General features: G+C 41.1%; 1 protein-coding gene across 2 annotated transcripts in view; it reads right to left on the reverse strand.

Moving 5' to 3' along the window:
• Positions 1-15,315, reverse strand: part of FAM120B (family with sequence similarity 120B) — an 85,555-nt gene that overhangs the window by 5,152 nt on the left and 65,088 nt on the right. For both annotated transcript variants that reach the window (XM_054023583.1, XM_054023584.1), the window contains exons 8-10: positions 13,939-14,047; positions 12,432-12,572; positions 4,429-4,492 (exon numbers count right to left, since the gene is read on the reverse strand). In XM_054023583.1, the coding sequence (XP_053879558.1) occupies positions 4,429-4,492; positions 12,432-12,572; positions 13,939-14,047 (314 nt within the window). The remainder of the gene's footprint in view (positions 1-4,428; positions 4,493-12,431; positions 12,573-13,938; positions 14,048-15,315) is intronic.

Here is a 15,315-nt window from a genome sequence, read left to right on the forward strand (position 1 = left end):
ATAAATTGGAGAATTGGTCTGAAATCAACAAGACGACATTCAATGAAGACAAGTGCAAAGTACTACACTCCGGAAGGAAAAAATCAAACGAACAAATACAAAACAGGGAATAACTGACTAGGTGGTAGTACTGCTGAACAGGATCTGGGGGGCATAGTGGAGCACAAATTGAACAGGAGACAGCAATGTGATGCGGTTGTGGAAAAGGTTAGTATCATTCTGGAATGCATTAACAGGAGTGTTGCATGTAAGACAAAGGAGGTAATTCTCCTCCCCTCGGTACTGTGGAGGCCTCAGCTGGAGTTCTTTGTCCAGTTTCAGGTGCTGCACTTTAGGAAATAGCAACAAAATGATAAAAGATTTAGAAAACCTGAGCTATGAGGCATAAAAAAACTGGGTATGTTTAATCTTGAGAAAAGACGACAGAGCAGGGCCCTGATAAGTCTTCAAATATGTTAAGGGCTGTTATAAAGAGGATGGTGACCAATTGTTCTCCACGTTCACTGAAGGTAAAGCAAGAAGTAATGGGCTTAATCTGCAGCAAGGGAGATTTAGGTTAGATATTATGAAAACCTTTCTAATGATAAGGATAGTTAAATACTGGAATAGTTTACCAAGGCAGGCTGTCAAAACCCCATCATTGGAGGTTTTAAGAACAGGTTAGACAAACACCTGTCAGGGATGGTCTAGGTATACTTGATCCTGCCTCAGCTTCAGGAGGATTGACTAGATGACCTCTTGAGATTCCTTCCAGACCTACATTTCCATGATTCTATGGCTATACCATTACTGCTTAAAGGAGAAACTGTATTTCCTCAGGGATTAGATGAACAAAAGTATGATGATATTAAGAGTATTAACAGGATCGTTAGCTTTATTTAGCTTAGCAAAAAGATGAAGAGGTAACTTGATCACAGTTTATAAGTAAATACATGGAGAGATTACTGATAGTAGGGGGCTCTTTATTCTAGCAGAAAAAGGTCTAACAAGTTCTAGCTGAAACTAGACAAATTCAGATTGGGAAAAAAGCACACATTTTTAACAATGAGGATAATTAATCAGTAGAGCAATTTACCTAGGAACATGGTGAATTCTTCATCTCTTGAAGTCTTTAAATCAAGACTGGACATCATTTTTAAAAATAAAATAAAATGCCCTATCTCAGCCAGAAATTATGCTTTTAATGCAGAATGAAATTTTATGGTCTATGTTATGAAGGGGTTAGACTAAATGATCATAATGGTCACTTCTGGCCTTAAAAATCTATGTATCATTAATCCAGTTAACTATCTGTCATCCAATCCTTACCCAGTCAAAACTTCTCTTGGCTTCAGCGCCAGAGTAAATACTATAGAATCTGGTCCTGCTTTGGGAGTTTAGGTTAACTAAACATTTATTTTTATCATCATCTTCAAAACAGATCCTGGATATAAAAACTATTTGCAAAACTATACTTAAAACAAGAAACACATATCAGATGCAGTGGCTTTGCTAGTAAAAGCAGTGTTGATGATGATAGTAAGAAAATACTGGCATCAAAGGAGATAAGAACAAGATAGGTAAAAAGCTAACAGAAATTAAAGAGAAAATAATCTGGGTCCAGAGCTTTCCATACAAATGATTAACATTAAGACCCTGGTCTTGCAATTGACTCCGTGCAGGTGCAAGGGTCTGCCCATAGGGTATCCCACTGACTTCATTGGAAGTCTGACCCTGCAAAGTCTACTTCTGGATTGGGGCCTAAAATAATACATGGAAGCTGTGGCAGTAGCTAAATATACATATGACAAAAATACAAAACTGTCAGAACTGTAAGCAAGATATTTTCATGCTGCTTCATAGAATTTAGGAAGATACCAGTGATAAACAATTTGGAAAAAATATTGTTCTTATTTCAATGCTAGATAGGGATTGAAAACAGGACAGAACCTTGAGGTATGCATTCTCGGTCTCCGAATCAATGGCTGTTTATCAAGAGTCAGGTCAAGGACTGCTGTGTTTAATATGGTCAGTGACTAAATTATTAATTCTTATAAGACCTAAAACATAGGAAGGGGACTCCTTTGCTTGATGGACGGAAAACTTCTCCACAAAATTTGTGATATGGATCATCAAGGAATATCCAAGTAACTGCAACAGCCTCTTCATTAACGCAAAGGGAGATTACTATACATCTTAATGTACTGAAAATGTTCCAATACAAAAATAAAGACAGAGTGGCTCCAAAATATATAAATGGAAAAGAATGATTATCAGTTAGTTTAATAAACATCCTCTTGAGCCAATGTAATCCAAAGATTATGAGAAAGCTAAGGAAAATATCAAGCAGTTGAAGATGACATGGATGAAGACAATTTTCAGATAAGTTATTGGGCTACAGACCATCAATGAGATAACCAGTTTTTAACTCTTCACCCATTTTCTATATGACCACAGTGTTGTTGACACTTAAGGCATTTTTGCTTCTGGATACAATTTGTATGCTTCATTTTTTAATGAAGAATTTTTATGGTTACTACTTAATGTTTTTCCCTGAAGGCAGCAATTAAGTAAAGTACCCCCAACTGTTTTACACTGACTGGGTAGGCAAGTGGAAAATTTAAGAAAATATGTTTATGTGAATTCCAAAACAAACATTTTCTTCCATAAATTGAAAAAAAAAAAAAGCTTCAGGATAGTACTTGCAATATCAGTTAACCAGTATACAATCTTATGGTGTTGGTAACACTGTTATGTGCTCCGTCATTATATATTTATTTAGTAATTACTGTAATTGCTCTATTCAAAATTAATTCATTTGGTTGTTAAAAGAAATATTTACGTAACACTGATATCCTTGGGTGGGTCTCTGGATCTTCATGCATCAGCCTCTACTGCCTGGTCTAAAAATACCTCAGCTGTCTTAGCCAGAGCCAGTCCTATGTGTTTTGTCACCTAGGATGGAAAATGCTTTTGGTCCTCCCTCCCTGCCCCAAAGACACAAGCAAAAATCAAAATAAAAACAACAAACAAACTTGTCAAGCAAAAAACAAAAAATGGGGATTTGGTGCTGTCTAATGTGATGATTTGGCGTCCTGCATGTAGTTGCGCATTTGCAGAGACAAAGTTCCGTCCTTCTCAGGTATGGCTGGGGAACGATAGGCAGATACTGCACCTTGCTGCAATGTGGGATTCCCCAAGGCAGTAGAGGCCGCGCTGGTGGTCATTACTCACTGAGAAGGATCACAGGCAGGAAGCGCAGGGTTTGAAGTCTGGATTCCTGGGCATGGTCCAGTACCCGAATAGGGAAACCTCTCTACCCCCTTGTCCCCTAAAGAGACTACATCTAAACACTAAGAGATATATAAAACGCTAAACTATAAAAACCTGTTAACAACTATTTACAAAGCTAAATCTACTTCTTTTTATTATGGAGGACGAAGCTAAAGCTACAGACACTGGAGGTTCTGACCGGGACCATGTGGTTGTGAGAAGGAAATGGAAGGATGGTTGGTCCACCCTACCCTCTATCCCCTCAGATGGAGGCAAGAGGTGAACCAGAGTGCAAGCCCAGACCAACAGACACTACTTTCAAATTCTCTGGCTCTGGGCACATGGTGCATGTGTGTAACCCTACAGAGGAATACAATAGAGGTACCATCACTTGAAGAACTCTAATTCTGAAGTTAATAAGGGCCTGGATGAGAATTTTAGTTGTCTAGACAGAAAGAAAAGGATGATCTCAGAAATACTTAGGAAGCAGACATGATAAGATTTAGAAATAGCCTGCATATGCAGAGTTGTTGTCCTCCTAAGCGGCAAGGAAGTGCTGTTGGCACTTATAAGTCAGCAATGCATTCCAGCAGGGAAGTAAGTACCAGTATTTCACTGGTAAGTGAAGTTTAAAAAAAGTGATGTCATGTTCCAACTTTTTCAGCGGGCTACAGTAAGAAGAGTATGGCATAACCAACAGTAGCCTCCTAATTCAAGAACTGACGCAGCATATGTACTGTACACTGTCCTTAATGGGGGCACACTACGTTCTCGTCTGCAATGTAAAACTATATTGGGAAGATCTACTTACATTATATGAGTGCTCTAGCACTGTTAAAACTTGATTTGGACTTTCCTGTGTAAATGGGATTGTGTGTTTTTTAACCATAATTGGATAGTGCCAAGCAGTAACCAGGTCCCCCAACACTGATTTTACAGTAGTTAGTGAAACCATTCTGCGAATAAAGTTAGCTCAATCTTAGTGTGGAAAGGACATAATGGTCTGAGCGCCCACAGCTTGGGTGAAATCATTGGAAGCTGCAGTTGCTCAGCCACTCTGTAAAGCCCCTTGAATCCTGGCTTTTGTAGGTAAAGATGCTACCTGTGTGAGGAATATTATCCTCTCATTCAAACTCATTGTAGACCTTCTGCAATCATTGTAGTTCTATTATTTACCGGGGAGCAAGCTGGAACCTTCTCCTCTGGCCTCGATGTCTCCTCTGGTCTCGATGTCCTCTACCTGGAGTGTGGAAGGGGAAATAAAATATTTTCCTCTTAACATTCAAGCAGGAAAATAACTTACTGATGATAGTATTTAAGAAACAACCCATTGAGGTGTATTTTGAAAAAAGAACATTTTCCCCTCTGTTGCTGCCACAACCCCTCACTATTTCTTATTCTACATCCATTTCAAAATAATTCAGTTGGTATTCAATGAAGGCCAACATTTTTTAAATTTAGGTGGCTAAAGTTAATGGTGGACTTGCTCTTCTTAAAGACACTATGCCAGCTATCTGCATAAATCTTCACTTTTAATATTAATACAGCCAATTACTTGGAACTGTAGATGGACATACAGTATGGGCCGCAGACTAGGTTGTACCAGTTAAGGAAAGGACAATGTGATACTTAGGACTTATCTACAGTTTTTGTATTCCTTTAATCTACATCTCAATTTTATCCTAAATGTGAGTAATACTGACGTAATAAGTACCTTTATATCAGTACAACTGCACCCTCTATAGGGGACTGTACTACTTAAACTATATAGGCTTCTGTAGGCAAAACAGTATAAAAACTGTGAGAAGACCAGCCCTTACTTCAGTAATGAAGTACAATCAGATCTCGTTGTCACTACAGTTCAAACTGTGTTAGCCAGAAGAATGTTTAAACAATTCTTGTGAGCAAGACATTACCATAGTGGTGGCCTTGGCTAATGTTGACAAGATTTAACTACGTCATAAAACATTTTACAAAATCATGCTATAAACTAAGGACCTGCAGTACAGCTGTTGCATGTTCTGGAATGTGATTTGCTGAGATTGCACAGGTGAGTGTCTTAACTACCAGGCTATAGACTCATTCTCACTCTCTTTCCCTGGCCCAATAACGATCCACTGCCGTTCATAGTGGCAATTCAGCCATTCACCTAGGATGTGGCAGACCCAAGTTCAAGTCCCTGCTCCAAAGACTACTTAAGTATTTATAAAAAGTGGAACAACTTCAAGAGAATGAGAAAGGTCCATGCCAGAATATCCCATAACCTAGTGGCTAGCACACTCTCCTACAATGAGGAAAGACCCAAGTTCAAATTCCTTCTCCACAGCAGGCAAAGGGGGGAACTGTACCTGGGTCTCCCACATCCCAGGTGAGTGCTGGTTAATAACCACTGGGCTAAAGCTTATGAGGGAAGTGGGCACTTCCTCATTTTGTGATCCTTGGATTGCTTTTGTCAAAACGTCTGACAGTCACAGCAAAATTTTTCAACATTAACAAAAAGTTTTGATGTTTTTGGTTAGGTCAAAACTATTTGATGAACTTGACACAAATTTGCAAAGAATTCCTTTGGTTGACCTGAAACTGCATTTTTCAGTGAATAAACTATTGAGGTGAAAAATGTTGCCCAGCTCTACTCTCAATTCCCTTTCCCACATCTTTGGCTCACTGAGGCAATGGCTTTTCTATTTCTTTAGACAAGCTTCCCAATACCAGTGCAAGAGTCACTATACATAATAAAATTGTACAGTCAGGGCGAGACACAAATAAGACAGAAAACTGTAGTGAATGCATAAAAGGTCAGACTGTGTATAACCCTTGTATGAATAAAAGGAAGCTACTGAAGATTGTATATGCTGTTACGAAAGAGTTGAGTAATGGACAGATAAATTTGATTTAGATTTTGTTAATTGTGTTTTGCACAGGGATAGAATTAAGGTTGTTTGAATAGTGGTTTGCATGCTGATCAATGAGAATTTTTCTGTTTATTAGTAAGAGTACTGAGGTTAGTGACAGAATTGTTCATGTATCCTTCGCTTGTGATTTCTATAGTTCTCAGTGTTTTGTTTATTTTTAGTGATGTGTGGAAAGGTACAGTGTGTCCTGTTTTGAATCACATTTGCAATCTTAACAATTAATTAAGTTTTGTTTGGAAATATGCCATGTGGCTCTGTCTACATGAAACTAGAAACTCCGGTACCTAAAATGGTTTTATACATAGTTTAAAACTGGTTTAGGCTAACTTAGTTGAATGAGGTCAAACTATCTTTAAAGCAAATTTAGCAACAGCTTCAGTTTTAAACTGTGTGTTTTTAAACAGTAAACTCAACAACAACAAAACAATACAGGTAGCACAATTCCCAACCCAGAGTAGATGGAGACCATATCTAGGGTGCCCAAGATTTGTTCAACTAAATACGGCTTTGTGTACCCCTTGGGAGCCTGCAGCTCACACCAAATATGTGAAAAACAGAGTAGCCTGTGGCTGACTTTAGTATGGAGGTGTGATCCACTGAGACTATTACTACCATCATGCAACATTCTCTCTTAAACTGAATGATTGCCCTGAGATCAGGATGGTGCATTGCTTGCTGGGACCCATAGTCTCCGTTAGCTACATCTCTAAATTAAGACGAGGGCAGTTAGCTACCTTCAGTTCAGGACTCTATGGGTATGTCTACACAGCAATTAGACACCAGCTGCTGGCCCGTGCCTGCTGACTCGGGCTTGTGACATAGGCGCCGACTCCGTGGGTGCTCTGGGGCTGGAGCACCCACGGGGAAAAATTAGTGGGTGCTCTGCACCTACCGGCAGCCAAGCTCCCCTCCCCGCCTCCTCCCCTGAGTGCGCCGCGTCCCCACTTACCTCCCAGTGCTTGCCGCCGCAAAACAGCTGTTTCGTGGCGTAACAATCTCTGGGAGGGAGGGGGAGGAGCAGGAACGTGGCGCACTCATGGGAGGAGGCGGGGAAGAGGCGGGGCTGGGGTGGGGATTTGGAGAAGGGGTTGGAATAGGGGCAAGGAGGTGGCAGAGTTGGGGCGGGGACTTTGGGGAAGGGGTTGGAATGGGGGCGGGGCAGGAATGGAGTCGGGGTGACACTGGGGACAGAGGGGGGTCAAGCACCCACCAACGCCAGCAGAACTCGGTACCTCTGACTCAGGGGGCTCAGGCTGCGGGGCTGTTTCATTGCTGTGCAGCCTTTGGGCTCGGACTGGAGCCCAGGCTCTAGGACCGTCTGAGGTGGGAGGGTTCCAGAGCTCAGGCTCCAGCGCAGGCACAGAAGTCTACACAGCAGTGAAACATCCCTGGAGACTGAGCCCCGTGAGCCTGAGTCAGCTGGCACAGGCCAGCTGCGGATGTTTAATTGATGTGTAGACATATCCTGTGAGCTGCAATTTTAGCACCTGAATTATACTTATGTATAACTGTATGGCCAACACAAATCTGCAAATATGGGATCTAAAACTAGACTGGACAATACAATAGACCAGGGGTAGGCAACCTATGGCACGCGTGCCGAAGGCAGCACGCGAGTTGATTTTCAGTGGCACTCACACTGCCAGGGTCCTGGCCACCAGTCCGGAGGGCTCTACATTTTAATTTAATTTTAAATGAAGCTTCTTAAACATTTTAAAAACCTTATTTACTTTAAATACAACAATAGGTTAGTTATATATTATAGACTTATAGAAAGAGACCTTCTAAAAAGGTTAAAATGTATGACTGGCACACGAAATCTTAAATTAGAGTGAATAAATGAAGAGTTGGCACACAACTTCTGGAAGGTTGCCGACCCCTGCAATAGAACATGTACTGCAGGGAAAACCCCTACGTGTAGGAAGAGAGACTGAATGGATTCAATAGGTATTATATAGAGGAAAGATGGTGCTGTGGTTTGGGTGCTAGCCTGTGCCTTTGGGAGACCTGGGTTCAAATCCATGCTCCATTACTGACTCCCTGTGTGACCTTGGACAAGCCATTTAGTCTCTCTGTGCCTTAGTTCATTTTACAGGTGGGATAATACAGGGGTGTTTTGAGATTAAAGACTATGAGGCACTTCTATGCTATGCTTAATAACTTTATTGACTTATTGTAGGCAGAAATGGGTCTTCAGGAGCATTTGAATGAAGAGACAATAATAGTGTATTAGCTAAAAATGGGTGTTCCATGCACAAGGGCTGTATGGAAAAAGCTACTTCCTCCATCTCTAATTTCTAATGTGATTATGTAATTAAAGACTGTACTATAATACATACACACAAGGGAGCTGAATTAAGGTGACCAAACTGTGCATGTGCCATCCCCACAGAGCAACTGAGCATGCCTCCTCCAGCCTAGGACTGCAGGGGCAAAGCTCGACTTTCCCTGTAATGGCTGCCCTGGGCCAGGAGTGGGGCACTAGCCTGAGAACAGGGAGTCTGTCTCTCCTGTTGCCACCCAGACAGCGTGGAGAGGGAACGCAGATGATTATTCAAACACCGAATAGACAAAAGTCAGACAGAGGGATGGACAGGAGTAGATTGAGATAAGGAGTCTGGTGAGCCTGGGATTTGGGGGGCATGAAAGGGTGAGAACTGTGATTGTTTTAGCTAGAAGGCTGGGAGGAAAGGCTAGGAATATCAGGGGAAGGGAGACTGGGATTGATTGGGCAAGGAGACTAGGACTGGGTGTGGGGAGGAGGAAAGACTGGAAGTGAGAGGGAGATTCGGACTCAGACAGTGAGTTTGGAGAGGAAGACTAGAACTGGCTAGGCAAAAAGACAAGGAAAAAAAGGCCGAGGACTGGGACTGGGTAGGTAAGGAGAATTGGACAAGAAGCCTGGATGGGGAGGAACAGGAGCACTCTCCCCTCCCTCCAGAGCCTGGAATGGCACCCAGCATTCTTGAGTCTCACCATTTCTCTGCTGTCAGCAAATATCTGCGAAACCCACTAGCAAAATGTATATCTCATCCCCCTAGTGCTGTTCCACACAGAGGATGACAACCTGCTCTTTAGAAAAGGGAAGGAGGAGGATCCGCGGAACTGCAGACCAGTCAGCCTCACCTCAGTCCCTGGAAAAATCATGGAGCAGGTCCTCAAGGAATCAATTTTGAAGCACTTAGAGGAGAGGAAAGTGATCAGAAACAGTCAGCATGGATTCACCAAGAGCAAATCATGCCTGAGTAACCTAATTGCCTTCTATGATGAGAAAACTGGCTCTGTGGATATGGGGAAAGCAGTGGACGCGATATACCTTGATTTTAGCAAAAGCTTTTGCTACGGTCTCCCACAGTATTCTTGCCAGGAAGTTAAAAAAGTATGGATTGGATGAATGGACTATAAGGTGGATAGAAAGCTGGCTAGATTGTCGGGCTCAATGGGTAGTGATGAACAGCTCGATGTCTAGTTGGCAGCCGGTATCAAGCGAAGTGCCCCAAGGGTTGCCAAGAAAGCTAATGGCATTTTGGGCTGTATAAGTAGGAGCACTGCCAGCAGATTGAGGGACGTGATCATTCCCTTCTACTCAGCATTGGTGAGGCCTCATCTGGAGTACTGTGTCCAGTTTTGGGCCCCTCACTACAAGAAGGATGTGGAAAAATTGAAAAGAATCCAGCGGAGGGCAACAAAAATGATTAGGGGGCTGGAGCACATGACTTATGAGGAGAGGCTGAAGGAACTTGGATTATTTAGTCTGCAGAAGAGAAGAATGAGGGGGGATTTGATAGCTGCTTTCAACTACCTGAAAGGGGATTCCAAGGAGGATGGATCTAGACTGTTCTCAGTGGTACAAGATGACAGAAAAAGGAGTAATGGTCTCAAGTTGCACTGGGGGAAGTTTAGGTTGGATATTAGGAAAAACTTTTTCACTAGGAAGGTGGTGAAGCACTGGAATGTGTTACCTAGGGAGGTGGGGCACTAGCCTGAGAGCCCATCTCCTTCCTTAGAGGTTTTTAAGGTCAGGCTTGACAAAGCCCTGGCTGGGATGATTTAGTTGGGGATTGGTCCTGCTTTGAGCAGGGGGTTGGACTAGATGATCTCCTGAGGTCCCTTCCAATCCTGATATTCTATGATTTGTCCTATCAGATATGCCATTAGCTCAAGAGGCAGAGGTGTGAGTGGTGGAACTAAAGGTTCCAACTCTGCTGATGACCCATGAGGGTGTCTATATGTTGCCACATGATGGATTTTTTGTTGTTTGCAGTTTTTTTCTTTTAATTATGACATTACACACTGTGACAAAGTTCCTCCTCTATCTTGGTGGGTCCTGCGCTTATTGGTGGATTTTCTTGCCTCAGACATTCACCATGTGGGTTGGGGAACAGCCCAGAGACCTTCCCCTCTGGGAGAACTCACAATCCCGGTCAATTGAGAGGTTTGGGGGGAACCCGGGCCCGCCCTCTACTCCGGGTTCCAGCCCAGGGCCTTGTGGACTGCAGCTGTCTATAGTGCCTCCTATAACCGCTGCATGACAGCTACAACTCCCTGGGCTACTTCCCCATGGCCTCCTCCAAACACCTTCCTTATTCTCACCACAGGACCTTCCTCCTGGTGTCTGATAACGCTTGTGCTCCTCAGTCCTCCAGCCACACACCCTCTCACTCTCAGCTCCTTGCACCTCTTGCTCCCAGCTCCTCACACTCCCACCACAAACTGAAGTGAGCTCCTTTTTAAAACCCAGATGCCCTGATGAGCCTGCCTTAATTGATTCTAGAAGCTTCTTCTTAATTGGCTCCAGGTGTCCTAATTAGCCTGCCTGTCTTAACTGGTTCTAGCAGGTTCCTGATTACTCTAATGCAGCCCCTGCTCTGGTCTCTCAGGGAACAGAAAACTACTCATCCAGTGACCAGTATATTTGCCCTCTACCAGACTCCTGTACCCCACTGGTCTGGGTCTGTCACAACACACACACACACACAGCTAAAAAAGAACATTATCAAGTTGGAAACTGAAAAGTTAGGAAACAAGCAACCTTAATTCTGCTCCCGCCCCCCACTTTTGAACATGCATTTTGAGTCTTTATTTACATAATCTCATACTATTTTTTCCACAGGACCCCTGACTCATTTCTCTAGTAAACCTATTTTACATATACATAGGAAATTTGATCACATTGGAGAATCATGTTATAATAGTCTCCTGAGAGTGTTATAACATGGTTTGGTTTCACCTCTGTAGAAAAGGCCAAACTGGGTTTTAATAACGCTACTGCATCAGGTTTTTACATGACCCAGTGCTGTTATTATGGAATACATTTTGCAATAAGATCCCTGTGTGGCTGGACCCTGAATTACATGCTTCCTAGAACAGAATCATTAAGACAGAGGGTCAGTTTTGATTCTGTTTATAACCAAATTACTCAGCAAGGTCGTATGTTTTGGCCTCATCCACACAGGCCATGCCAAACCATTTTATTTGTAAATTTATTTGAGCATAAGCTTTTGTGGGCTACAGTCCACTTCATCGGATGTAGCCCACGAAAACTTATGCTCAAATAAATTTGTTAGTCTCTAAGGTGCCACAAGTACTCCTGTTCTTTTTGCGGATACAAACTAACACGGCTGCTACTCTGAAACCTGTCATTTTATTTGTGGGTTTAATAATAGGTATCACATTATTTATCCTGACAACATTTTCCCTCCTTTTTGTAATGTCACCCCAACCTGTTTCCTACCAGGGGCATTGACCTTAGCTTCTTTTAAATGCCTCTGGTGTTCAACCAACAGGTGTTGTTGGTAAGTGATTTATGGTCAACTCTTACCAAGAAAGAGCATAACTTGCCTTTAAATCTTAACATTAAGCATGTGCTCAAGGGCTTTTCTCGATTGTGGTATGAGTTAGGATCTGAAACTATCGGCACTAGCTAGACACTTCTATGCTATTGTGGTAACTGAAAATTACTAAAACTTTCTAAAACAATTCAACTGAGACCAAACATGAGAATTTTCAGCCCACAGAAGAATTTTTCCAAAAGTTACAAGGAGTGAAAACACTGGGTCATAACGAAATTCTATATGTAACTTGTAGGTTTAGCTTCAGCTAATACTAATACACAAATCTCATTGATGCAATGGAGTTTTGCCATTTATTACTATGGGTACAGGATCATAACCATAATGTACAAATACATGATGTAAGTTTAGGCACAGACACAGTCATATACCTTTGACAGTGCCAATTCTATTTATTTTTATATTGATTTTTTACCTGAAGGTTGGGCCTCAGACCCATAAAAGTAAGGTTGAGGGCCTCTCCACTGGAATCCTCTGTTCTGACTATGATACGGTGGAACAAAAGAAGTTGTTTGTGCTTGCTGGAAGCTACATTCCCTTCCTCCTTCTTGCATTTCTAAGGAACAATATTTATCAGTTGATATTGATTATATACACAATTCTATGAACAAAAGAGAAATCATATTCTGCATTTTTTGGAAATAACATTTTATAAGAGAAGCGCCACAATATTCATGTGTGATTTTAATTTCTCCAAACTAGTTAGCACCCTCCCTCTCACAGTTGACATAATTAACTACGGTTCTGTTCATGTGCTCAAAGCTCAATTTCTATCCACACTCATCATAGTTACAAGCTGTACAACAGTGTTTAGAAACCATGCTGAAAATCTATTATGGTGGTAGTCAATAGCACAGTTTTGGTTAACACAGCTATGTCTAAAAAAAATCTTTGTCCACATTGGAGCCTTTAAATCATATTGGAAACAGTTAAACATGAATCCACAAATCATGGTAGATGCTAATGTGGTTTGCTGCGCCATTGATGAGAGGATCTTATAGGGACATCTTAATCCATTTTCATGCATCCTTTTTTGCATATCCAGTATCAGGTCTTCGAAAAGCATGTACCCCCCCAAATGCCAAACAATGTGGCAATGGAAAAAAGAGATGTACCAATAAAAACACCCAGTACAGAGGACATGACATATATCTTAAGACTCCATACACTTATCAAGGTTATCAAGAAGCTTCCATCCACTTACATAAACAACACAAAACAAAGGGTGGGGAGGAAAAGAAAGGATTCTTCTTACATTTGTGTATAAATATGATCAAAAGCCTGAGACTTGATTAAATCTTTCCTCTTGTTGTGTGGATAACATATAAAATCAAGAGAACCATGCCCATTTCTATTATCTGCATTTCATCAACAAATAGGCACAAAGGCTAAGTAATTGTGCAGTAAAAGTATTTTAAAATGCATCAATTGTCATTAGAACTGATGCTGACTCAAGCTTTAAACTGAGAATAATTACAAAGTATTTTGAAGCATCAGCATTCACAGACTGAGCTGTGAAAAAATATAAATGTGTGTTCAAAACCCTTCAATGCTGTTAATCCTGAAGAACACTTCCTGAAAGCAGAATGGGAAATCCTGAGTCATCTAATTGCTACAGAACCAAAATAGCTTTAGTCAGTAAGTACAAGAACAGTCATTATTCTGACAGTAATCATTATTGTATTTACTGCATACATACATTTTATTAGCTGTGTAACTGGATGTAAATATTATTTCATCTAAGTTTGGGAAATCATGAAATTTTCTAAAATCAGTAAGCTTTGACTCAAATTCTTCCTTCAGTTAGTGTCAGCAAGTTCTCCCAGGATTTACTTAATTGACAAATTGCCTGGGGAATTGTTGAAAGGTAATAGATATCATCAATATAGTGGCGTTACTGGTAAAATTAACATGATGCCAACCTGTGATAAATCCATTCCCTCGCCGTCTGCTCTGAATTGTTCTTTTCTTTACCATGCAAGCCTTGCAAATGAATGACTTCAGATTCTGGAACTGCATGTGCAAAGATCCCTGCAGACAGTGGGCTTAAATCAATGACTGTGGTAGGTTCTTTTTCTCTTTTCAAGAGTAGCACCACTATAACACCTAAATAGCAATCAAAAGAATTTGGCTAGTCCTGCCTCATAGCATCTTTTGGTTTGTCTTCTTCACGAACCAAAGCTAAAAATATTCCATAATGAAGGAGGATTCTTGGGGGGAGGGGGAGGAAGGAGGTATTTGTTTCCTCCCTTTTCTTAATAAAGTTTGCTTTTCTTGCTCCACTCATCTCTGTAAATTGCTTTGCATCCTTTGCTTTCTATTACACTGTCTTGCCTCTGCAGACAGACCTGACTAGACCTACCGAACCATTACCTTAGGCAACGATGGCTAAGGCAACTTGATAAGGACTGATGCATAGATGCCCGTGTTTATTACAGTGATGGAAACTGAATCAGTGAGAATCAAGTCTGTGCATTTTACTTCATATACCCCAAGAAACACTTGACAGAATAACTTCAGCCATATTTTAGATATTTGTTGATTGATAGAATATAACCTAGACTAAAGATAAAAGGAGAAATATAAGTCAAAAGACTTGATTTGTTTTGATCCTATGGAATCCTGTTTTGATGGAAAAGTCCAGTTGTCCAGAGGACAAATAGAAGTCATTTAACTAAGGTCCCAATATAGCAAGGTGCTGCATTTCCTGAACTTCCACTGATTCAAATGAGATTTTTCAGACACTAATTACCTTGACATGATCAGGTCCTAATAACTTACCCATTTTTTTAAATTTTTGGAATGGTGGTAGAGGTTAGGAGAGAGTGCAAGGGTGGGGATTCTCTGCCTACAAGCTAGTCTGCTGATTCTCACAAACCGAACTGATTTTCATTGGGACAACAATTCCTTCAGTAACTAAGAGGAGACCCAAATGGCTACTTGATAAGGTTGAAAGGTTGACAAGATGGTCACTGACTAACTAGAGAGGTTTAACTAGCTCCTGGTGGAGTTCAACTCACCCAAAGCTTCAGTTAATTTTCCTAACAAAGTTTCTGCGTTGACAAACCTGATTATTGATACAATTTTGTTCACAATTCGTAGCTTTATTTTTCTGTCAAGTTTCTATAGATAGATCCCATTAATGCTAAAATCCTCCCCAGGCATTTTTGGGAGAAGAAGCTCAGAAAGTGCTTATGAAGAAAGGAGCAATTTTTTCACCTTTTCAATAGCAGAACATCACCCATAGAGTAATTTTCTGAATACAATGCTGTAACTCTCAGTAGATGAGATTTATGATG

The sequence above is a fragment of the Malaclemys terrapin genome, chromosome 3 (assembly GCF_027887155.1).
Source record: "Malaclemys terrapin pileata isolate rMalTer1 chromosome 3, rMalTer1.hap1, whole genome shotgun sequence".
NCBI classification, from domain to species: domain Eukaryota; kingdom Metazoa; phylum Chordata; order Testudines; family Emydidae; genus Malaclemys; species Malaclemys terrapin.